The sequence below is a fragment of the Salvelinus sp. IW2-2015 genome, linkage group LG11 (genome assembly GCF_002910315.2).
Source record: "Salvelinus sp. IW2-2015 linkage group LG11, ASM291031v2, whole genome shotgun sequence".
NCBI lineage: Eukaryota > Metazoa > Chordata > Actinopteri > Salmoniformes > Salmonidae > Salvelinus > Salvelinus sp. IW2-2015.
Genome location: NC_036851.1, coordinates 29,245,736 through 29,271,362, shown reverse-complemented (window position 1 = coordinate 29,271,362; position 25,627 = coordinate 29,245,736). Strand labels below are relative to the sequence as shown.

Genomic DNA, 25,627 nt, shown 5'->3' with positions numbered 1-25,627 from the left:
CCATCTATTGGTTGATTTAGTGATCTGGAGTGCAAGTAATTGTTTTAAAAGCGTTATGAAATGTCATAGTTATTCCGTATCTCCAGTGACAAGAACGTTATTGTGATGACGCATTACAACACGATTTCCTTATTTCACAGACAAAACACTTAGTAGTTAAATCATGGTTGAAATAGTTATTTTACCAACTCATAGAACATAGACTATCACCAAATTGATAGGAGTTTCATTTCTGAAGTGGGTTATCTCTTTAATTTATTCAACGTGGTGGGTTTTGTTGAAGTTTCCTTAGAAGTAGTGCTGAGCTCTCTGCAGATGTTGGGTGTTTTGAATGTCTCTGAAGAGAACATTTAATGCAGTCTTCTAATCATAGAAAGACCAGTTTAGGGAGGTGAATACTAAGTGTTCTAAAAGCAGGGCCTTGTTTGGTTTTGATTTAATGTTTAGGAGAGACTCATTACTTCCAGCTTTTTGCTCATTATGGGATAAATCAGGGCTGCTCACAGCAGCTGTTAGGGATAGATTGACCCAATGTGTTTTCTTTTTTGTGGTTCTCTCCGGTTTTTCTTTCTGGTGAATCTCATTCCCTCTAGGCACAACTGTAGATTATTCTGCCTACATTTGCTTTATTGATTTTTACTTTTAAGTTGCGCTCCCCTGACATGCATTGATTTACTTCCATGAGCAAAGAGGGGAGTAATATATCAAAGAGCATGCAAAAATAACCCCAAAACAGTGAGTAGGCATAGGCTTCAACAATTATAGCCAGATGAATTTGTATCGTAATAAGGCCATCTTAGAGCTGGAATCATTTGAACTTAGATAAGCTTCTGCAAAGTACTAGTTCCACAGTCAGTATTAAGCCCTCTGTCATTGTGTTGCAGCAGCCCTCAGTATATCTGCAGTGCATCCAGGCAGGGTCTGAGCAGTCACATCAGGACACACCCTGCAGAGAACCCACAGGAGGGCAGAACGCCATCATGCTTGGAGGTGTATGTCCTGCAGTCACAGCAGATAAACACACCCTGATGTTCTTCACCACTACCACTCTCACTCTCTGTCTGATACCTGGTCCACAGAACATGGTACCAGCTACTGTAGGATCCTGTCAGGTCTCCCATCAGGGTTGTGGTCATGCTACACATTGCTTGACAGGGAAGTTTAGATTATCCCTGCCACAACGTTTGGAGACTGGAAGTTAAAATAGAAGAGGATGTGTAGATGTTAACATTTTGGCCTTAGGTAAGAGGTTATAATGAGGACCTAACACATTCATCAGACATGGAGACAAAACCGCTTCAGTGTTGAGAGAGAAATGACTGAGTTCAAGGGCCAGCTTAAGTCAAGGACTGCCTCTTCAATATAATTATGAGCAGCATGGGCAACACAATGTAAGATAAGGATTTACTTTACCGATACATTTCTCTCAGGGATGTACCACTGTATGAAGATAAAACCAAACAACAATTTAGTGAAACACACTCAGTGGCCAGTTTATTAGGTACTCCACCCAGTTCACGAAAATGGTTCACTCCTACAGACAGTAAGTCAGATGGCAGTGGCTCGCTATATAAAGCAGGCAGACAGCCATCGATGCATTCAATTACTGTTTGATTGAACATTAGAATGGGCAAAACGAGTGACCTAAGCGACTTTGAGCCTGGTATCATCGTTCGTGCCGGGCTCGCCGGTTCCAGTATCTCAGAAACAGTCAACATCCTGGGCTTTTCAGGCACGGCAGTGTCTATGGTTTACCGAGAATGGTGCTACAAACAAAAAACATCAAAGCATCAACAAAACAGCTCGTGCAAGCTACCAGGCGGGCTATAAACAGATGCAGAACGGCATCTCGGTATGTACAAATCGTCGGTCCTTGTCACGGATGGACTATTGCAGCAGATGACCACACGTGTTCCACTCCTATCAGCTAAAAACAAGACAAAGCAGCTCCAGTGGGCACACAACCATCAACACTGGACAATTGAGGAGTGGAAAAACATCACCTGGTCCAACGAATCCCGGGTCCTGTTGTGTCATGCTGATGGCATAAGCAGCATGAGTCAATGGCCCCATCCTGCCTAGCGTCAACGGTACAGGTTGGTGGCGGTGGTGTAATGGTGTGGGGAATGTTTTACTGGCACACGGTAGGTCCCTTGATACCAATTGATTAATATGTCCATGCCCGAAGAATTCCAGCTGTTCTGCAGGCAAAAAAAGAAATGCACGTAATATACAGTATATGTCAAATTAGCTAGGTTTCTTTGAATTATGCAATCAAAATGTGGTAACACCTCCCATCCCAGTATAACGACTCATTAATTTAATGGACTCAGCGGGACTTTGTAGTTTTTCAAAGTCAGAGTTAATCCCCTGAAAAAGTGTGCTTTATTAGCACTCAGTAGTTCACTAGAGGTTCCTCTCTGTTAGTTCATTATTTTTTGTTCATTTTCCCCTAGTCTCAAAGCATTTACGCTGGTCTTTTCATTATTAATAGCTTTCCAATGACACTGGAACCAGCTTCAAAAAGACCTGCTTAAATCCCCAGACATGTGCTCCTTGTGCTGGGTTGTCCTTATCTGCCTCCCAGGCCCTCTGTGGCTCCAAGACACTGATCTCAGTGGATTTAAGCTTGATAAGGGGTCATATTTGATTATGCCTCGCGCCACACACTCTCCGTTCCTCTGTTCCAAGGCCAAGTTTGACTCATCCTTTCAGTTGCTGTTTTTGGATAAAGTACTCAGTGGACCTCACATTATCCCGGCTTTTGTATTTCATTCAGACCCAAACTATCTGCTTGATATGATGACCATGGGATATGGTTGTCTGTCCGCAGTTGGCGTGTACTTGGAAGATCTCAAACTCTTTTGGATGCGTACCATGAACAAAATCATATCACATCCTTTATTGCTCACCCCTTCCACACACAGACTGTCATAGCGCTGGAGGTTATGTTATTCCAAAAGTTTTTTTAATTCTCTGTCATTTTGATACAGTGGGGAGAACAAGTATTTGATACATTGCCGATTTTGCAGGTTTTCCTACTTACAAAGCATGTAGAGGTCTGTAATTTTTATCATAGGTACACTTCAACTGTGAGAGACGGAATCTAAAACAAAAATCCAGAAAAACACATTGTATGATTTTTAAGTAATTAATTAGCATTTTATTGCATGACATAAGTATTTGATCACCTACCAACCAGTAAGAATTCCGGCTCTCACAGACCTGTTAAGAAGCCCTCCTGTTCTCCACTCATTACCTGTATTAACTGCAACTGTTTGAACTCGTTACTTGTATAAAAGACACCTGTCCACACACTTAATCAAACAGACTCCAACCCCGTCTGAAAATTAGTCTGTAACTGGCTGATTAGTCGTTAGCCGGTGCTAATGGAAAACACTGGGTTCTAGTGAGATTTCCCAACACTGAATAGGCCTAAACAGTAGGCTAAGACCTGCTCCTTCCATTTAGCTATCTCATCTATTATTGGTCTCTGTCTGTCTGAGCTGGAGAGTGTACGGTATATAGGAGTCACCTCATAGAGATGAACAGTGCAATGTTTTAGTATTAAAAAAATCTCATCTACATCCACTTAGGTACACCCTAGAACAGATTGCATTTGCATTACTTGTATTGTCCTAGCCTTGACAACTAGCTTTACTTAGTTAGTATCGTTTAATTAGATTTTTCCACACACAATTGCAGGAGACACGCATGTGCGCCCACACACCTTCCCCTTTGCCGTAAGTGGCAACCGTTGAGTTGTCTGTGGAGAGTAATGAGTAAAGCAGACCAACGAAATAGACATCTTATTGGATTGTGGCAGAAACTTTCTACAGTGATTATTCTCCCTTTTAATGCTGCTGCTTTAATTGTTCTATGCAGCTGTGGTGTTTCACGTTGACTAACAGCTGCCTTATATAACTGTTTAGGCTTCATATTGCCCAAGCCTCTTGCTATTTACTACCGTTGACTGTAGCTGGTCTTTTAAGCAGAGAAAAGAAACATCCCCTGTCTGAGCTGAGGGCCACTGCGGCTAGTCTGCACTGCACCCTGTAACGTCTGATCAGCAGACGTAAGACCATCCAATAAAGCTAAAAGGCCACTGGCCTTCTCCAGAGAGGGACTGACGCTCAATTGGCGATAATTGCCATCAGGAATAGTCAGGAGCTAAACAAACCAACGCCAGCAGCCGGTCAAATAGTCTGCCCTATGGCACTCTGCATAGGCCTGATGAATTGCTGCTTGATCCTACAGGGGTGTTCAGATAATGCCAAGTAAACTTAAATAAATGTATTCGACCCTAATCTATGTATTTCAAATGACTGGGAATACAGATATGCACATATTGGTCACATGTACCTTAAAAAAAGGTAGGTGCATGGATCAGAGAACCAGTCAGTATCAGGTGTGACCACCATTTGCCTCATGCAGCTTGACACATCTCCTTTGCATAGAGTTGATCAGGCTGTTGATTGTGTCCAGTGTAATGTTGTCCCACTTCTCTTCAATGGTTGTGCAAAGTAACTGGATATTGGTGGAAACTGGAACACGCTGATCCACATGTCGATCCAGAGCATCCCAAACATGCTCAATAGGTGAGATGTCTGGTGAGGATGAAGGCCGTGGAAGAACTGGGACATTTTCAGCTTCCAGGAATAGTGTACAGATCCTTGCGACATAGGGCCGTGCATTATCATGCTGACACATTAGTTGATGACGGCAGATGAATGGCACGACAATGGGCCTCAGGATCACGTCACCTTCAAATTGCCATCGATGAAATGCAAGTGTGTTCGTTGTCCGTAGCTTATGCCTGCCCATACCATAACCCCACCGCCACCATGGGGAACTCTGTTCACAACATTGACATCAGCAAACCGCTCGCCCACACAACGCCATACACGCTGTCTGCCATTTGCTCAGTACAGTTGGAACTGGTATTCATCTGTGAAGAGCACTCTTCTCCAGGCGTGCCAGGGCCATCGAAGGAGAGCATTTGCCCACTGGAGTCGGTTACGAAGTTGTGCTGCAGTCAGGTCAAGACCCTGGTGAGGATGACGAGCACACAGATGATCTTCTCTGAGACAGTTTCTGACAATTTGTGTCAGTTCTTCGATTATGCAAACCCACAGTTTCATCAGCTATCCGGGTGGCTGGTCTCAGACGATCCCACAGATGAAGAAGCTGGAAGTGGAGGACCTGGGCTGGTATGGTTACATGTGGTCTGCGGTTATGAGGCCGGTTGAACCTACTGCCAAATTCTCTAAAATGACATTGCATGTGGCTTATGGTAGAAAATGGTAGAAAAATGAACGTTCAATTCTCTGGCAACAGCTGTGGTGGACATTCCTGCGGTCAGCGTGCCAAGTGCACGCTCCCTCAAAACTTGAGACATCTGTGGCATTGTGTTGTGTGACGAAACTGCACATTTTCTGTTAGGTTGGATAGGGAGCGTCGCTGCACAGCGTCACTGCATAGCTATTTTCAGGTCTCTCCAGAGATGTCCTTGTCCCATCGCACTCTAGCGACTCCTGTGGCGGGCCGGGCGGGTGAACGCTGACACGATAGCCAGTTGTACGATGTTTTCTCCGACACATTGGCTGGCTTCCGGGTTAAGTGAGCAGTGTGGCAAGAAGCAGCGCGGCTTGACAGGGTCGTGCTTCTTGACACACTGCTCGCTTAACCCGGAAGCCAGCCAATGTGTCGGAGAAAACACCGTACAACTGGAGACCATGTCAGCGTGCATGCGCCCGGCCTACCACAGGAGTTGTTAGAGCGTGATGGGACAAGGACATCCCGGCCGACCAAACCCTCCCATAACCTCGACGACGCTGGGGCAATTGTGCTCTGCTTCATGGGTCACTCTGTCGCGGCCGGCTGCGACACAGCGTGGGATCGAACCCGACTCTGTAGTGGAGCCTCAAGCACTGTGATGCATTGCCTTAGACTGCTGCGCCACGCCGGAGGCCCTTATTGTCACGCCCTGGCCTTAGTTATCTTTGTTTTCTTTATTATTTTGGTTAGGTCAGGGTGTGACGAGGGTGGTTTGTGTGTTTTTGTCTCGTCTAGGGTGTTTGTACTGTCTAGGGTTTTTGTTTTGTAGAGTTATGGGGTTGTGTTCATTATAGGTGTTTATGTAAGTCTATGGTTGCCTAGATTGGTTCTCAATTAGAGGCAGGTGTTTATCGTTGTCTCTGATTGGGAACCATATTTAGGTAGCCATGTTCTTTGGGTATTTTGTGGGTGATTGTTTCCTGTGTCAGTGTTTGTGCCACACGGGACTGTTACGGTTTGTTCACGTTTATTGTTTTGTATTGGTGTTCATAGTTCAGTTTTTTATATTAAAACATGGATACCTACCACGCTGCGTATTGGTCCGATCCTTGTTACACCTCTTCAGAGGAAGAAGAGGAAGACAGCCGTGACACAATTAATTTAAAATGAAAAGCTTAAATGTCTTCAGTCAATAAGTATTCAACCCCTTTGTTATGGCAAGCCTAAATAAGTTCAGGATTACAAATGTGCTTAACAAGTCACATAATAAGTTGCATGGACTCACTCTGTGTGCAATAATAGTGTTTAACATGATTTTTTGAATGACTACCTCATCTCTGTACCTCTTACATACAATTATCTGTAAGGTACCTCAGTCAAGCACTGAATTTCAACCACAGATTCAACCTCAAAGACCAGGGAGGTTTTCCAATGCCTTGGAACGTAGGGCACCAGTTGGTAGATGGGTAAAAAAAAGTAGACATTGCATATCCGTTTGAGCATAGTGAAGTTATTAATTACACTTTGGATGGTATATCAATAGACCCAGTCACTACAAATATGTAGGAGTGCTTCCTAACTCAGTTGCCAAAGAGGAAGGAAACTGCTCAGGGATTTCTCTGAGGCCAATAAAACCTTAAAACAGTTAGAGTTTAATGGATGGGTCAACAACATTGTAGTTACTCCCCAATACTAACCTAATTGAAAGAGTGAAAAGAACGAAGCCTATACAGAATAACATGCATCATGTTTGCAACAAGGCACTAAAGTAATACTGCAAAAAATGTGGTAAAGCAATTCACTTTTTGTTCTGAATATAAAGTGTTATGTTTGGGGAAAACCCAATACAGCACGTTACTGAGTACCACTCTCCATATTTTCAAGCATGGTGGTGGCTGCATCATGTTATAGGTATGCTTATAATGGTTAAGGACTTGGGAGTTTTCAGGATAAAAAAAGAAATGGAATGGAGCTAAGCACAGGCAAAATCCTAGAGGAAAAACTCTTTCAGTCTGCTCTCCACCAGACACTGGGAAATAAATTAATCTTTCAGCAGGACAATAACCTAAAACACAATGCCAAATATACACTGGTGTTGTTTACCAAGAAGACAGTGAATGTTCCTGAGTGGCCGAGTTAGTTTTAACTTAAATCTACTTGAAAATCTATGTCAAGACCTGAAAATGGTTGTCTAGCAATGATCAGAAAAATATATTTTGTACCTAAACTTTCCTCTTGTTTGCTTACGATCCAACATTTCCTGAAAGCTGGGTTGACCTTTTATCTTGTTGTGTGCCCCATGCTGATCTCTGAATCCCATATCATCCCCCAGGTTCAGTCAGCCAAGAACCCTGACTGGTATAAATCCTACAGCTTAGGCCCTTTCTTTCCCAGACCCAGAGCTCTGAGTCACCATGTCCTTCAGCAGTATGACTTGTTTAGCAACGTTTTACAGAGGTTTTCCCTGTGGCAGGCTGTATGTGTGATAAATGCCGAGCTAAGAGAAGTGAAAGCCCATGGACATCAGTGACAGATTCAGGAGTGTTATAGTCCTATTCATAGCCTGTTGGTATTGGTGCCAATGACTCTCTCGCTCTCTCTTCTCTCTTTCTCTCTGTCTGTGTGTTACTTTTGTACTGCATTGCTATCAGATGCTGCTGCATTGCTGTTCCAATGAGGTGATGCCCTGCTGGGATGACTGACTGATGCTCTGAGAAGTTTATTAATGGTATGTTCTCCTCTCTGTTTTTTCAGCTCCGTCTCCGACATCTTCGCTGGCAGATGCTATGAGTAAGTGACTCTGCTCTTCAGACAAAGTTAAAAACAAAAACCTTCACACCAACACACTCCTGATCTTCATCAACATCATAAGTATCACCCATGTCAGCTCCTGCCATGTTGCCACTGTTGTCATCTGTTGGAGAAATACATTCTTCTGCTCAGTTCACTCTGCTGGGTTTTTGTCATTTGGAGTTAGCTGATGCAGCGAAATTACCAATAGCAGGTAATTGTAGGCCTCCTTGTGAAATTACTGAGGCATCTGCCAGGACAGCTGTCTCGCTTGACTTGACACAGATTAATGCTTTTTCCACTACATTTTTTAAAGTTTATGTATGTCATGTCTTAGCTGTATACTATCAGTAGCTCCTTCCATCTAGCTCAGGGATGACAACTTTGATTAGGGTGGGGGCCACAAAAAAATCTGAACTCATCAAGAGGGGCCAGGTAGGCCAGTTGAGAACAAGTTCTCATTTACAATTAAACACTGAAGTGAAAGATGAATGTGCAAGTAGAGATACAGGGGTGCAAAGGAGCAAAAAATAAATAACAATATGGGGATGAGTTAGTTGGTGGGCTATTTTTAGATGGGCTATGTACACATAGCAGTCAGAGTTGGCCCTAGCCTTTTGGGGGACCAAAGTGGAATTTAGGGCAAAACATTTTTGGGGTCCCCCACTTGACAGCGCAGAGCAAAAATGTGCGAGTTAATTTCCTGCAATTCTACACATTATGCCATGGGGCGTAGAGAAAATGGTGCATTTTAAGGTAAGTTTCCTGCAATTGTACACATTTTGCCATAGGACAGAGATTTTATTTGCGTTTTTTTAATATGATCTCTGAGTGAGAGTGACTAACAAAATCAATGGGGGTCCAATGGTCGGGAATTTAACCATGGTTACTACAAGTTTAGATAGCTGGCTAGACTTATTTAAAAAATGTCAGCTGACATGGGCTAATTGATTGACTGACATAACAAGATAAAAACTGCTGGTGCGCAACCAAATTTGTAAATTGTACCTTGTGTATTCTACTATTCTGGCTCTCAACAGTAAGTTGACACCCCGACTGAGTTCCTAAAAGAAATATACACATTACCAGTCAAAGGTTTGTACACACCTACTCATTCAAGGGTTGTTCTTTATTTTTACTATTTTCAAATAAAATCAAACTTTATTTGTCACATGTGCCGAATACAACAAGTGTAGACCTTACCTTCAAATGCTTACTTACAAGCCCTTAACCAACAGTGCAGTTCAAGAAATAGCAAAAAAATATTTCCCCAAAAAACTAAAGCAAAAAATAACAAAAAGTTACACAATAAAATAACTATAACGAGGCTATATACAGGGGGTACTGTTACCGAGTCAATGTGCGGGGGTACAGGTTAGTCGAGGTAATTTGTACATAGGGGTGAAGTGACTATGCATAGATAATAAACAGCGAGTAGCAGCAGTGTACAAAACAAATGGAGGAGGGGTCAATGTAAATAGTCCAGTGGCCATTTGATTAATTGTTCAGCAATCTTATGGCTTGGGGGTAGAAGCAGAGAAAACAATCTGACTTGGGCAACGAGTCTCTGACAATTATTTGGTCTTTCCTCTGACACCGCCTAGTATATTCATCCTGGATGGCAGGAAGCTTGGTTCCAGTGATGTACTGGGCCGCACGCACTACCCTCTGTAGCGCCTTACGGTCAGATGCCGAGCAGTTGCCATAACCAGGCGGTGATGCAACTGGTCAAGATGCTCTGGATGGTGCAGCTGTAGAACGTTTTGAGGATCTGAGGACCATGCCAAATCTGTTCAGTCTCCTGAGGGGGAAAGGGTCTTGTCGTGCCCTCTTCACGACTGTCTTGGTGTGTTTGGACCATGATAGTTTGTTGGTGATGTGGACACCAAGGAACTTGAAACTCTCAACCCACTCCATTACAGCCCCATCGAAGTTAATGGGGGCCTGTTCGGACCGCTTTTCCTGTAGTCCACGATCAGCTCCTTTGTCTTGCTCACATTGAGGGAGCGGTTGTTGTCCTGGCACAACACTGCCAGGTCTCTGACCTCTTCCTTATGGCTGTCTCATCGTTGTCGGTGATCAGGCCTACCACTGTTGTGTCGTCAGCAAACGTTTTTATTTTATTTTATTTCACCTTTATTTAACCAGGTAGGCCAGTTGAGAACAAGTTCTCATTTACAACTGCGACCTGGCCAAGATAAAGCAAAGCAGTGTGACAAAAACAACAACACAGAGTTACACATGGAATAAACAAACGTACAGTCAATAACACAATAGAAAAAGTCTATATACAGTGTGTGCAAATGGTGTGAGGAGGTAAGGCAATAAATAGTCCATAGTAGTGAAGTAATTACAATTTAGCAAATTAACACTGAAGTGATAGATGTGCAGATGATGATGTGCAATTAGAAATACTGGTGTGCAAAAGAGCAAAAAAGTAAATAAAAACTGTATGGGGATGAGGTAGGTAGATTGGATGGGCTATTTACAGATGGGCTGTGTACAGCTGCAGCGATCGGTAAGCTGCTCAGATAGCTGATGCTTAAAGTTAGTGAGGGAGATATAAGTCTCCAACTTCAGCGATTTTTGCAATTCGTTCCAGTTATTGGCAGCAGAGAACTGGAAGGAAAGGCGGCCAAAGTATGTGTTGGCTTTGGGGATGACCAGAGAGATATACCTGCTAGAGCGCGTGCTACGGGTGGGTGTTGTTAGGGAGACCAGTGAGCTAAGGCAGAGCTTTACCTAGCAAAGACTTATAGATGACCTGGAGCCAGTGGGTCTGATGACGAATATGTATCGAGGGCCAGCCGATGAGAGCATACAGGTCGCAACTTAATGATGCTGTTGGAGTCGTGTTTGGCCACGCAGTCGTGGGTGAACAGGGAGTACAGGAGGGGACTAAGTACACACCACTGAGGGGTCCCAGTGTTGAGGATCAGCGTGGCAGACGTGTTGTTGCCTACCCTTACCACCTGGGGGTGGCCCGTCAGGAAGTCCAGGATCCATTTGCAGCCGGAGATGTTTAGTCCCAGGGTCCTTAGTTTAGTGATGAGCTTTGTGGGCACTATGGTGTTGAATGCTGAGTTGTAGTCAATGAACAGCTTCTCACAAAGGTGTTCCTTTTGTCCAGGTGGGAAAGGGCAGTGTGGAGTGTGATTGAGATTGCGTCATCTGTGGCTCTGTTGGGCGGTATGCGAATTGGAGTGGGTCTAGGGTATCCCAAAGGATGCTGTTGATGTGAGCCATGACCAGCCTTTCAAAGCAATTCATGGCTACCTACGTGAGTGCTATGGGCCGGTAATCATTTAGGCAGGTTACCTTCGCTTCCTTGGGCACAGGGACTATGGTGGTCTGCTTGAAACATGTAGGTATTACAGACTCGGTCAGGGAGAGGTTGAAAATGTCAGTGAAGACACTTGCCAGTTGGTATGTGCATGCTTTGAGAAGAACAGTGTTGCTTGCCTCGAAGCGAGCATAAAAGGCATTTAGCTCATCTAGTAGGCTCGGGTCACTGGCCAGCTCGCGTCTGGGTTTCCCTTTGTAGTCTGAAATAGTTTTCAAGTTCTGCCACATCCGACAAGCGTCAGAGCCGGTGTAGTAGGATTCAATCTTAATCCTGTATTGACGCTTTGCTTGTTTGATGGTTGCCGAAATGCCACATGCGTCCAATTTATATCAGTGCATTCGTAATAACCTAGCCATTACGAAACTTCTGTTCGATCTAGTGAGCACCACGTAGTAAATTAGCAATAACAGTTTTTGATGACCAAATTCAACACTCATTGACCCCATACAAAAATCCCTCACTTTATGTGTTTATTTTCTAACTCTGACCAATGGTAACAAAGTAAACCTTGAAGTTGGAGGTTTTAGAATCTCCCTCTGGTGGCCAAGTTGGCCTGTTTTAACAAATGCAATTGGATGGTGGCTCTACAGTGTAAGATCTCTGATAGGTTGATTCGTTATTCTGTTACCGGATATAATCAAGGTGCTTAGCTGTTCCTACTTAGCATAGTGGCTAATTGTGCCAGGTTTGCTTATGAGAGAAGCTAGCGGCTAGCAATTTTAGACCAAAGTTCTAAGCAAAAGTTTGAGCAAGGACCCGTAGAGTTTTTTTTATAAATCTTTACATTTTTGTCATTTAGCAGGTGCTCTTCTCAAGGGCGACATACAGTAGTGAGTGCCTACATTTTTCAAACTTTTTCATACTGGTCCCATGTAGGAATCGAACCCACAAACCTGGCGTTGCAAGCGCCATGCTCTACCATTCAACAGATGTAGTTGGCCATCAGTGCCTTTTTCCTACAGTTATTTTTATCAAGTTTCAGGAAAGTCTACCCCGGGGAGAAGTCCAGATGTCAATTTGATCCGCATCAGTCTTGGTGTGGCCTCCTGAGTGGCGCGGTGGTCTAAGGCACTGCATCGCTGTATTGCAGCATCACTACAGTCTGGGGTTTGGTCATCAGCTGAACTGTCATCGGTCATCAGTTGAACTGTGTTTCCTCCAGCACATTCGTGCAGCTAACTTCCGGGTTAAGCGAGCAGGTGTTAAGAAGCGCGGCTTGGTGGTTCATATTTCGAGGGACGCATGACTCGACCTTCGTCTCTCCCGAGCCCATTGAGGAGTTGCAGCAATGAGACAAGATCGTAATCACGAAATTGGGTAGTTAAAGGGGGTATAAGAAAAATAGCCATTAGAATTTAGCTGTCCACTTCTCACACTCAGATTTGAGTGTGTGTATCTGTGTAGACAATTTTTTCACCGAACAAAAGTGTGGGTTTGATGTTCCTTAAAAGGCTTAGTGGATTAAATTTCAGCAGGGCTTTTTATGCAACTAAAATGTGTATGTGGTACGGTACTGCATCAAACTCTGAACACATGCAGAGCTGTGCCACCCCCACCACCTACAGTGGGGAGAATAAGTATTTGACACACTGCCGATTTTGCAGGTTTTCCTAATTACAAAGCATGTAGAGGTCTGTAATTTTTATCATAGGTACACTTCAACTGTGAGAGACGGAATCTAAAACAAAAATCCAGAAAATCACATTGTATGATTTTTAAGTAATTAATTTGCATTTTATTGCATGACATAAGTATTTGATACATCAGAAAAGCAGAACTTAATATTTGGTACTGAAACCTTTGTTTGCAATTACAGAGATCATACGTTTCCTGTAGTTCTTGACCAGGTTTGCACACACTGCAGCACAGGATTTTGGCCCACTCCTCCATACAGACCGTCTCCAGATCCTTCAGGTTTCGGGGCTGTCGCTGGGCAATACGGACTTTCAGCTCCCCAAAGATGTTCTATTGGGTTCAGGTCTGGAGACTGGCTAGGCCACTCCAGGACCTTGAGATGCTTCTTACGGAGCCACTCCTTAGTTGCCCTTGCTGTGTGTTTCGGGTCGTTGTCGTGCTGGAAGACCCAGCCACGACCCATCTTCAATGCTCTTACTGAGGGAAGGAGGTTGTTGGCCAAGATCTCGCGATACATGGCCCCATCCATCCTCCCCTCAATACGGTGCAGTCGTCCTGTCCCCTTTGCAGAAAGCATCCCCAAAGAATGATGTTTCCACCTCCATGCTTCACGGTTGGGATGGTGTTCTTGGGTTGTACTCATCCATCTTCTTCCTCCAAACACGGCGAGTGGAGTTTAGACCAAAAAGCTCTATTTTTGTCTCATCAGACCACATGACCTTCTCCCATTCCTCCTCTGGATCATCCAGATGGTCATTGGCAAACTTAAGACGGGCCTGGACATGCGCTGGTTTGAGCAGGGGGACCTTGCGTGCGCTGCAGGATTTTAATCCATGACGGCTTGGTGTGTTACTAATGGTTTTCTTTGAGACTGTGTCCCAGCTCTCTTCAGGTCATTGACCAGGTCCTGCCGTGTAGTTCTGGGCTGATCCCTCACCTTCCTCATGATCATTGATGCCCCACGAGGTGAGATCTTGCATGGAGCCCCAGACCGAGGGTGATTGACCGTCATCTTGAACTTCTTCCATTTTCTAATAATTGCGCCAACAGTTGTTGCCTTCTCACCAAGCTGCTTGCCTATTGTCCTGTAGCCCATCCCAGCCTTGTGCAGGTCTACAATTTAACCCTGATGTCCTTACACAGCTCTCTGGTCTTGGGCATTGTGGAGAGGTTGGAGTCTGTTGGATTGAGTGTGTGGACAGGTGTCTTTTATACAGGTAACGAGTTCAAACAGGTRCAGTTAATACAGGTAATGAGTGGAGAACAGGAGGGCTTCATAAAGAAAAACGAACAGGTCTGTGAGAGCCGGAATTCTTACTGGTTGGTAGGTGATCAAATACTTATGTCATGCAATAAAATGCTAATTAATTACTTAAAAATCATAAAACTTACTTTGTGTATGACATTCACTACCTATATTCACTACCTAGTCATACACAAACTAGATGTCCTAACCGACCTGCCAAAACTATAATTTGTTACAAGAAATTTGTGGAGTGGTTGAAAAAATAGTTTTAATGACTACAACCTAAGTGTATGTAAACTTCCGACTTCAACTGTAAGTAATACATAAAAAAACAAAATACTGCAAAGTTTCCTAAGAGCTAGAAGCACGTCAACCCTCTCTGTCGACTCTAGTGTGTTTGTGTTGGTGTATAAGAGTAAAAATGTGTTTAATTGGATGTGGCTTATAAAAGTTGAATAACTAGTCAGCAATCAAAATTAACTATTAATTCGATTTTTTCCCCTGGCATGTGTCCTCTCTCATTGTAACAAAGTTGCTTTGAGAGGGAGGGAAGCACATAATAACTTCTCTTCTGTGGTGCCATTGCATTAGCAGGGCACATCCATTCTGCTGCCTAGCGAGGATGCCAAGCGGACAAAGCTCGATGTGATAATTGGCTGTGTGACTTGTTGGCCATGCGCTGGCCAAAGTAGAGTGAACCTCAAGCCACAGATAATTCTTCTATACTGCTCCCTTCATTTTCCCATGTCTCGGGGCTACTTAGCCAGTCTGGTCCAGTTATTCCACATGAAATGGAGATGGTGGAAAATGATTTGGGCAGATTGTCGACCCGAAAACCAGCTTACCCTTGGTGTTAATTAATTTTGATGCACTTTTTCTCGGAGAGAACATCGTGTGACTGTTTCTCAGGTTTCTCTGTGTCACCCTGGCAATTGGCGGCCGAGCAGACATGGAGAGAGAGTGAGAAGAAGAGAGAGAAAGAGGTGAGAAAGTTCAGGAGAAAGCAATAGGAAATGCGTGTCGTCTATGAGATTTCAGAGAGGAAATCAGCAGGCCTTGGAAGGTCAGTTGGGGCATTTAATTCAGACCTGGAGCACAGATAGTGGGGAGCAAAATTATTGACACCCTTGGTAAAGATGAGCAAAAATGACTGTATAAAATAAATAATTCAAATGATGAGCTATATTGTAGGCAAAAAACTGGGAAATTATACACAGAGTATTTTTTGCAAATGAGAACTTGTTCTCAACTAGCCTACCTGGTTAAATAAAGGTGAAATAAAAAATAAAATAAATAAATAAATAAAAGATTATGAATACCGGCTCTTTCCATGACAAAGACCGCACAGGTGAAAGCTATGATTCCTTATGATGGGGGGTTGCAACTCGGTAGTAGGAAGGTATTCTTAATGTTTTGTACACTCATTGTATAATTTTATACTAATACAATTGCTCTTAGAAAAATATTTTGTTTAACAAGTAATCATTTTTTTCTCAAAATGGTAGGGTTCAAAATTATTGGCACCCCTGTTTTCAGACTGAGAGAGCCATTTCAAAATGTACATTTTGTGGCCAATTAATCATTTCTTTGTGGATTTTGATGTGTGCTTGGAGTTATTGTCTTGCTGGAAGGCAAACAGGTTGAAAAACAGAAGCATATGCAGAAAAGTACCTCATAACTACTGTAAAATATGGTGGTGGATCATTGCTGTTATGGGGCTATTTTGCTTTCACTGGTCATGGGGCTATTGTTAAGGTCAACGGCATTGTGAACTTTACCAATTACCAGGACAATTTAGCCAAAAACCTGGTTGCCTCTGCCAGAAGGCTGACACTTGGCCGCAAGTGGATCTTCCTGCAATACAATAACCCCAAGTACTAATCAGAATCCACACCAAAAATGGTTTATTTACCTCAGTCAACATTTTGCAATGGTCATCTTAGCCTCCGGACCTGTGGTTTGAATTGAAGAAGGCAGTTCATACGAGTAGATTAAGATTATCAAGGATCTGGAAAGATTCTGTAAGGAGGAAGGGTCTAAGATCCCTCCCAAAGTGTTTTCCAATCTCATAAAACATTTTAGAAAAGGTTATTGAAAAAGAGTATTGAAAACAGGGATGCCAATAATTTTGACCCCATCTTTTTGAGATTTGTTTTATTACTTGCTAAACAAAATATATTTCCCTGAGCAATTCTATTAGTATAAAATAATATGATTTCCTCATTTCTTTGAGCATACAATATAGATCAGTATTTGTATTTATTTTTGGTCATCTTTATTAAATGGTGCCAGTATTTATGGACCTGACTGTATCTCGGGCGTGATCCCTAGGGCCTGGAAGGCTCCTCATGTGCTCCCTCTCCTCAAGGTGGTGCCCCTCTGACATTAATAATTATCACCCGATCTCTAAACTGTCTTGCTTAGCGAAAAATGTTGAATCTTTAATAAACACTCAGCTTAGTGTCCATCGGTCTGGTTTCAGGCCATTCATAGCACTATATCTGCTGCTTCTTTGGTGACAAATGACATTGTAAATTGCCTGGGTCAGGCAGCCTGCAATTGGTTTTAAAACTACCTGACAGGCAGGACACGTGTTTCTTCTGATGGTGTTAAATCAGGATACCTTGATATTATGAAAAGTTGTCCCCCAATGGTCGATGTTGGGCCCTGTACTTTTACTATCTATATAAACAATATTTTCTTGTGTGTAAGAAAATGTAACCTCCCCTTGTATGCGGATGATACTTTAGTGCATTCTGTTGACAAGGCTCTTTCAGAACTTTTATGGTTTTCAGAAAGCCTTTGTTGAACTGGACTTGGTACTTAATGCAGGGAAAAATAAGTATACAGTTGATGTCGGAAGTTTACATATACCTTAGCCAAATACATTTAAACTCAGTTTTTCACAATTCCTGACATGTATTCCTTGCAAAAATCCCCTGTCTTAGGTCAGTTAAGATCACAACTTTATTTTAAGAATGTGAAATATCAGAATAATAGCAGAGAGAATTATTTTTTTCAGCTTTTATTTCTTTCATCACATTCCCTGTGGGTCAGAAGTTTACATACACTCAATTAGTATTTGGTAGCATTGCCTTTAAATTGTTTAACTTGGGTCAAACGTTTCGGGTAGCATTCCACAAGCTTCCCAAATAAGTTGGGTGAATTTTGGCCCATTCCTCCTGACAGAGCTGGTGTAACAGAGTCAGGTTTGTAGGCCTCCTTGCTTGCACACGCTTTTTCAGTTCTGCCCACACATTTTCTATAGGGTTGAGGTCAGGGCTTTGTGATGGCCACTCCAATACCTTGCCTTTTTTGTCAAGCCATTTTGCCACAATTTTGGAAGTAAGCTTGGGGTCATTGTCCATTTGGAAGACCCATTTGTGACCAAGCTTTAACTTCCTGACTGATGTCTTGAGATGTTGCTTCAATATATCCACATAATTTTCCACCCTCATGATGCCATCTATTTTGTGAAGTGCACCATTCCGTCCTGCAGCAAAGCAACCCGACAACATGATGTTGCCACCCCTGTGCTTCGCGGTTGGAATGGTGTTCTTCGGCTTGCAAGCCTCCCCCTTTTTCCTCCAAACATTTATATTTTAGTTTCTTCAGACCAGAGGACATTTCTCCAAAAACTACGATCTTTGTCCCCATGTGTAGTTGCAAACTGTGGTCTGGCTTTTTTTATGGTGGTTTTGGAGCAGTGGCTTCTTCCTTGCAGCCTTTCAGGTTATGTCGATATAGGACTCGTTTTACTGTGGATATAGATACTTTTGTACCTGTTTTCTCCAGCATCTTCACAGGGTCCTTTGCTGTTGTTCTGGGATTGATTTTCACTTTTCGCACCAAAGTACGTTCATCTCTAGGAGACAGAACGCATCTCATTCCTGAGCGGTATGACGGCTGCGTGGTCCCATGGTGTTTATACTTGCGTACTATTGTTTGTACAGATGAACGTGGTACCTTCAGGCGTTTGGAAATTGCTCCCAAGGATGAACAAGACTTGGGGAGGTCTACAATTTTTGGCTGATTTCTTTTGATTTTCCCATGTCAAGCAACAAGGCCCTGAGTTTAAAGGTAGGCCTTGAAATACATCCACAGGTACACCTCCAATTGACTCAAATGATGTCAATTAGCCTATCAGAAGCTTCTAAAGCCATGACATMATTTTCTGGAATTTTCCAAGYTGTTTAAAGGCACAGTCAACTTAGTGTATGTAAACTTCTGACCCACTGGAATTGTGATAGAGTGAATTATAAGTGAAATAATCTGTCTGTAAATAATTGTTGGTAAATGTACTTGTGTCATGCACAAAGTAGATGTCCTAAGCGACTTGCCAAACTATAGTTTGTTACAAGAAATTTGTGGTGTGGTTGAAAAACGAGTTTTAATGACTCCAACCTAAGTGTATGTAAACTTCCGACTTCAACTGTATGTTACTTTCCAAAAAGCTTTAAAATGTATCTGATGGTTTCTGCATATGTGCTTTGGATGGTGCCCACATTGTTTGTGTCTCGGCTTATAAATATCTGGGTATCTGGATTGAAGAAAAGCTATCTTTCAAGAAGCATATTGATGACTTAGTTAAGAATTCAAATGGGCTTCCTTTATAGCAGTGGTCACCAACCTTTTCTGAATCAAAACGCAAGCAGAGATCTATCACTCAGAATTTTTTTTTACATAAAAAACAAGCCTATGCAACATTAACCAAATAAAAAATGTTCTGTAGCGATAAGGTTTGTGCAGTAGACTATAGGCCCAATACATTTTCACTGCATATTAGCTACGCTTGAATTTCTCTGCCAGTGTTGTTCTTCTCAGACCATTTAGAAATTATATTTCAACATTTCAGGTATTTGATCCCACTGGTACTAGATCATTTGTTGTAATACTTGTGAGGCACAGCTGAGTGAGCATAATCATTTGTTAATTTTTTTACTGGACTGATGGCCTGCATCTGATGGTCAATCAGAGGAGAGAGTGGTGAGGCTGCCTCCCACCTGACTCACCATCCCTCCTCTCTCCCTCCGCTGAGAAAATGGGACACAGTCTTCCAGCTCATGGCGAGCCTAAGTCGCACTGCATTACTTCTGCCTCATGCACCAATTCATGTTGTTACTCCTATGACCAGAGAAAGTGAAATATTCCTTGATATTAAAAAAGACACAAGCTGCTAATAATAACAACGCAAACTTATCGAAATGCACATTTACGGCTTAAATTGTTGAACAAAGTGTTGACAGTGCTGAATAACAACGTAAACATGAACTTACTCATAAAAACAGCAGCTCTGTGTTGTATTCGTTGAGTCTCTAGTCATGTTTTTAAAAGTTTGAATTTCACATTATCAACTTTGCTGTGCATTCAAGGCTTCTTTTTACTGTCTGGTGCGAGGTAACTGTGCAGACACAGTGATCTGAGCTGTCTGATTGGCCAGCGGTATGCCTATAGTTGCACTTGATTTGCACTCTGGAGCTGCCGGCTGGACGGAGTTCTACTTTCAGACACATTCAATTGTTCAAAATGGGAAGACTGCCTTCCCGGCACTAGGCTGCTGAATCAAGTGCACCTACAGTTAACATTTTTCTTTACAGAAATGTTTGGTGATCAACTAGGAATTGCTTGGAGATCGACCGGTTGGTGACCACTGCTTTATAGGAATAGGTCATGCCTTTCGTTAAATAGCAACAAAAAAAACAGACATTCAGTTGACATTCATCCCGGTTATAGATTATGGTGATATTGTCTATATGAATGCTGCTGCCGCTGTATTGAAACCATTGGATGTTTGTCATAGTGCACTCACTGCACTTTCTTATGGGCTACAGTTTCCGTACACGTCACTCCATTCTGTATCAGAAAGTAGGCTGGCCCTCTTTTAAGTCTCGTAGATCAATGCACTGTTCTCTATCTTTATAAAACCCTCTTTTGCAAACTTCCGCCATACCTTACTTCATTGTTAAATTACAGACATACGTATCAGCAGACCCGATCACAGGGATGGTTAACTCTAGATGTCCGGTTGATCTCTACGGAATTAGGTATGTCTGCATGCACCCTGTATATGGAATGATCTGCAGAGCTCTCTGCACCTTGATGTTCTGGTGCCTTTAGAGCAGTTCAAGTTGATAATGGAGGACCTCATTGTTGAGGAATGTGTTTTGCTTCTTAAATTAATTGTAGTATTGTATGCTTTTATTACGTTGTCTGTTAGAATGTTGTACATTTTATATTTTGTGTTCATGCAGGGCTCCCTTGAAAAAGAGGCCTTGGTCTCAATTGGACTCCCTACTAAAATAAAGGTGAAATAGAATAAAAAATCCTAGGAGGGTGACCTGAAGGGCCACCATAGCTCTTATTGAGACTGTGCTCTTTGTGCTGCAGCACCCTGCCAGGCTGACACTTTACGTCAGGGATGGGCAATTGCGGACCAATAACTTACTGTTAAGAGTTAGAATAATAGAATACACAAGGTGCAATTTCGAAATGTGGTTGTGCATCGTCTGTCGCTCAATTAGCCCATGTCAGCAAAACAATTTTAGATTGGTAAGTTAGTCCAGCGTCCGGCTATCTAAACTTGTATTAAGAATGGTTGAATTACCAACCGGGATAGGGCCCATTGATCATCAGTTATCATATAAAAAACTGCTAACATTTTCCTCCACCCAATGGCAAAATGTGTAGAATTGCAGGAAATCCGTTATAAAATTGCTAAATCTTCTCTCTGCCCCATGGCAAAATGTGTTGAATTGCAGGAAATCCGTTATTATAAATTGCTAAATCTTCTCTCTGCCCCATGGCAAAATGTGTGAATTGCAGGAAATCCGTTATAAAATTGCTAAACCCTCTGCCCCATGGCAAAATTGTTGAATTGCAGGAAATCCGTTATAAAATTGCTAAATCTTCTCTCTGCCCCATGGCAAAATGTGTTGAATTGCAGGAAATCCGTTATAAAATTGCTAAATCTCTCTCTGCCCCATGGCAAAATGTGTTGAATGTCAGGAAATCCGTTATAAAATTGCTAAATCTTCTCTCTGCCCCATGGCAAAATGTTGTTGAATTGCAGGAAATCCGTTATAAAATTGCTAAATCTTCTCTCTGCCCCATGGAAAAATGTGTTGAATTGCAGGAAATCCGTTATAAAATTGCTAAATCTTCTCTCTGCCCCATGGCAAAATGTGTTGAATTGCAGGAGGGGTGTATGGATGTGGGTATGCAGACCCATGAGCCACTGGCGCCCCTCAGGATGAGTTCGTTTTTCTGTGGCCCCCACTCCCATCAAAGTTGCCCACCCCTGCTTTACATGTAGTGATGTTTTATATTCACTCCACAGGGCCCTACTGAGCCTGACAATGTAGAGGGGTCTGTGACCTGCTGCCCCCTGGCAGAGACATGATCTCCACATGTTGACCTTCTGTCTGTATTCATGGGTATGTGGCCACAAGGGAATGTGAGAAGAGAACAGAGCAGAACAGGGAGATCCTTTATGTTATTAGCCATCTGCAGTGACCGTAGACAGTCAATTAGGATCTGCACTGTACTGCATTGACCACCATGACCAACACTTCAACATATCAGCATCGTTTCCCTGGAAACACTGTTGTCAAGGAGTGCTTTAATCTAGCTATATCATTAGTGGTGATACCACATAGGGATGGGAGATATAACCATAATGTTCTTCTGTTCTTTCCCCCGGAACAACCACATGAACCAGGACTCATCTGGGCTAATAGACAGCTGTTGCTGTTCTGTTTGTCTGAGAGAATATCTATAGATGTCCTGCATTGTCCTACTTTATTATTTTCTAATAATGTGATTTGGCCTTTCTGCTCCATTAACCTGGGGCTTGATATATGATCAAAGGCCCTAGACTCACTTCTGAGAATTTCTTCCCAGAGTTCTGGAGAACGCCTCGAGTGGGAAACGAGCTTCCTGCTCCAGGAGAAAGAGTCTTCTCCGCCACTTGTCCTGGGAAAACGAGCCCGGAAATCCTGGGAAGGGGACAGGAAGGAGTCGAGCTGAAATCTGTTAAACGCCTTCACCTTTCTATCTAATTACTTTAAGCAAATTTTCAGGATATAGCATGTTATGCAATACATTTTACTTGTCATTTTATAACGGGGTTGTTCCGCCAATTAGATACATTTTGAGTGGTGAAACTTGGTGAGAAAACCCCAGTTTATTTCACCTAATTGTAACATTCGTCATAAAGAGCACATATGTGAAATTCTGTTTTTTAACACTGGATAAAAGTAGAGACTCAGAGCTACAAAATGGTATATCATATACTGCATTTCGAGAAAACAAGGGAAAGTAATTCTGCATTGAAACTTGATACATTTATAACCTCACTTTTGAGAAAAGGACCGTTGAATGTTTTGGGTACCTACTGGAGACCTCTCCCTTGTCTATACCCATTCAGCATTGTTTCACACCCTGTTAAGCCAGCCCACCATCTCTTTAAGGATTCACATGGGAGGTCATGTGCTAAACAGTGAGTCTTAAACATTAAAGATTAAGACTTAATATCCTAATATCCAACGAGATCTATAAGGACAAATTACAGGTAAACAGAAAGTAAAAATATTTAATAAATATTAGACACACTTGTCTAAATTAATTGGTCGTGTGAAAGAAATTCCAGCCACATCCAGTGGTGAAAAAAGTAGTAAATGGTCAAAATTGAGTAAAGATAGAAAATAACTCAAGTAAAAGTCACCAGTAAATTGTATTTTACCATTATTTAACTAGGCAAGTCAGTTAAGAACAAATTCTTATTTTTAATGACGGCCTAGGAACACTGCTGTTCAGGGCAGAACGACAGATTTATGTACCTTGTCAGCTCAGGGATTCGATCTTGCAACCTTTCGGTTACTAGTCCAACGCTCTAACCACTAGGCTACGCTGCCACCTCTACTTGAGTAAAAGTCAAAGTATTTGGTTTTTAAAAATGCTTAAGTATCAAAAGTAAATGGAATTGCTAATAGGTACTTAAGTATAAATAAAGACGGCACAATTTTTTTATTTTTTTTATTGACGGATAGCCAGGGGCACACTCCACCAGTCAGATATAATTTACAAATAAAGCATTTGTGTTTAAAGTGTCTGCCATATCAGATGCAGTAGGGATGACCAGGTATGTTCTCTTGATAAGTATATGAATTAGACAATTTTCCTGTCAAAATGTAACGAGTACTTTTGGGTGTCAGGGAAAATTTATGGAGTAAAAAGTACATTTTTCTTTCGGAATGAAGTAAAAGTGAAAGTTGTCCAAAAATAGAATTATAAAGTACAGATACCCCCAACAATATTTAAGCAGTACTTTAAAGTATTTTTACTTAAGTACTTTACACCACTGGCCACATCTTTCTAAGTGGATGGGTCTCTACAGAAGGTGTAAACGGTACAGCCAATGGTTACTTGCATAGCAGAGTATGCTATGCAATTTATTTCACCTTTATTTAACCAGGTAGGCCAGTTGAGAACAAGTTCTCATTTAAAACTGCGACCTGGCCAGGATAAAGCAAAGCAGTGTGACACAAACAACACAGAGTTACACATGGAATAAACAAAGTCTATATACAGCTTGTGCAAATTAAGTAATTAGGGAGGTAAGGCAATAAATAGGCCATAGTGGTGAAATAATTACAATTTAGCAATTAAACACTGGAGTGATAGATGAATGTGCAAGTAGAGATACTGGGTGCAAAGGAGCAAAAAAATGATTTACAATATGGGGATGAGGTAGTTGGGTGGGCTATTTACAGATGGGCTATGTACAGGTGCAATGATCTGTAAGATGCTCTGACAGCTGATGCTTAAAGTTAGTGAGGGAGATATGAGTTTCCAGCTTCAGTGATTTTTTTCAATTCGTTCCAGTCATTGGCAGCAGAGAACTGGAAGGAAAGGCGGCCAAAGAGGGAGTTGGCTTTGGGTGTGACCAGTGAAATGGATGTGGAGGTCCTGGGCTTGCGTGGTTACTCGTGGGCTGTGGTTTGTGAGGCCGGTATTGCCAAATTCTCTAAAATGACATTGAGGCTTATGGTAGAGAAATTAACATTCAAATCTCTGGCAACAGCTCTGGTGAACATTCCTGCAGTCAGCATGCCAATTGCAGCTCCCTCAACTTGAGACATCTGTGGTGTTGTGTGACAAAACGGCACATTTTAGATTGTCCTTTTATTGTCCCAGCACAAGGTGCACCTGGGTAATAATGATCATGCTTTTTAATTTGTTTCTTGATATGCCACACTTGTCAGGTGGACGGATATCTTGGCAAATGAAAAATGCTCACTAACAGGGATGTAAACAAATTTGTGCACCACATTTTAGAGAAATACACTTTTGTGGCATATGGAACATTTCTGTGATGTTTATTTCAGCTCATGGAATATGGGACAACACTTTACATGTTGTGTTATATTTTTTGTTAAGTGAATTGCTGATTGCCTAGGAGAGGAGATACCATTCTCCCTCCAATACAGCCACTGATTACGGAAACAACAACAGTCCCAAATTGCCCTGCCCTTAATCCTGGTTGATGTGTCAACAATCATCTGCAAATGATGAGCGCTCAGCAGTTCACACACCAAGTAGGCTACTGGGAAGACAGACAACACTTCAAGTAGATGGCCCTACATACAGTTGAAGTCGGAAGTTTACATACACTTAGGTTGGAGTCATTAAAACTTGTTTTTTAACCACTCCACAAATTTCTTGTTAACAAACTATAGTTTTGGTAAGTCGGTTAGGAACATCTACTTTGTGCATGACACAAGTCATTTTTACAACAATTGTTTACAGACAGATTATTTCACTTATAATTCACTGTATCCAATTCCAGTGGGTCAGAAGTTTACATAACTAAGTTGATGTGCCTTTAAACAGCTTGGAAAATTCCCGAAAATGATGTCATGGCTTTAGAAGCTTTTGATAGGCTAATTGACATCATTTGAGTCAATTGGAGGTGTACCTGTGAATGTCTTTCAAGGTCTACCTTCAAACTCAGTGCCTCTTTGCTGACATCATGGGAAAATCAAAAGAAATCAGGCAAGACCTGCTGGAGGAAACAGGTACAAAAGTATCTATATCCACAGTAAAATGAGTACTATACCGGCATAACCTGAAAGGCCGCTCAGCAATGGAGAAACCACTGCTCCAAAACCGCCATAAAAAAGCCAGACTACGGTTTGTAACTGCACATGGGGACAAAGATCGTCACTTTTTGGAGAAATGTCCTCTGGTTTTGATGAACAAAAATAGAATTTTTTGCCATAATGACCATCGTTATTTTGGGAGGAAAAAGGGGGAGGCTTGCAACCCGAAGAAAC

General features: G+C 42.2%; 1 protein-coding gene across 3 annotated transcripts in view; it reads left to right on the top strand.

Moving 5' to 3' along the window:
* Window positions 1-25,627, top strand: part of LOC111970134 (E3 ubiquitin-protein ligase RAD18) — a 93,229-nt gene that overhangs the window by 61,150 nt on the left and 6,452 nt on the right. The window contains exons 12-13 of one of the 3 annotated variants that reach the window (XR_002878074.2): window positions 8,032-8,067; window positions 22,194-22,220. Coding sequence is in view for 2 of the 3 variants with exons in the window: in XM_023996657.2 (XP_023852425.1) it covers window positions 8,032-8,067; window positions 22,194-22,329 (172 nt within the window). In the remaining variant the exon portion in view is untranslated. Of the gene's footprint in view, window positions 1-8,031; window positions 8,068-22,193; window positions 22,476-25,627 lie in introns of those variants that run through there. The other 2 variants (XM_023996657.2, XM_023996658.2) reach the window with 2 other exon arrangements.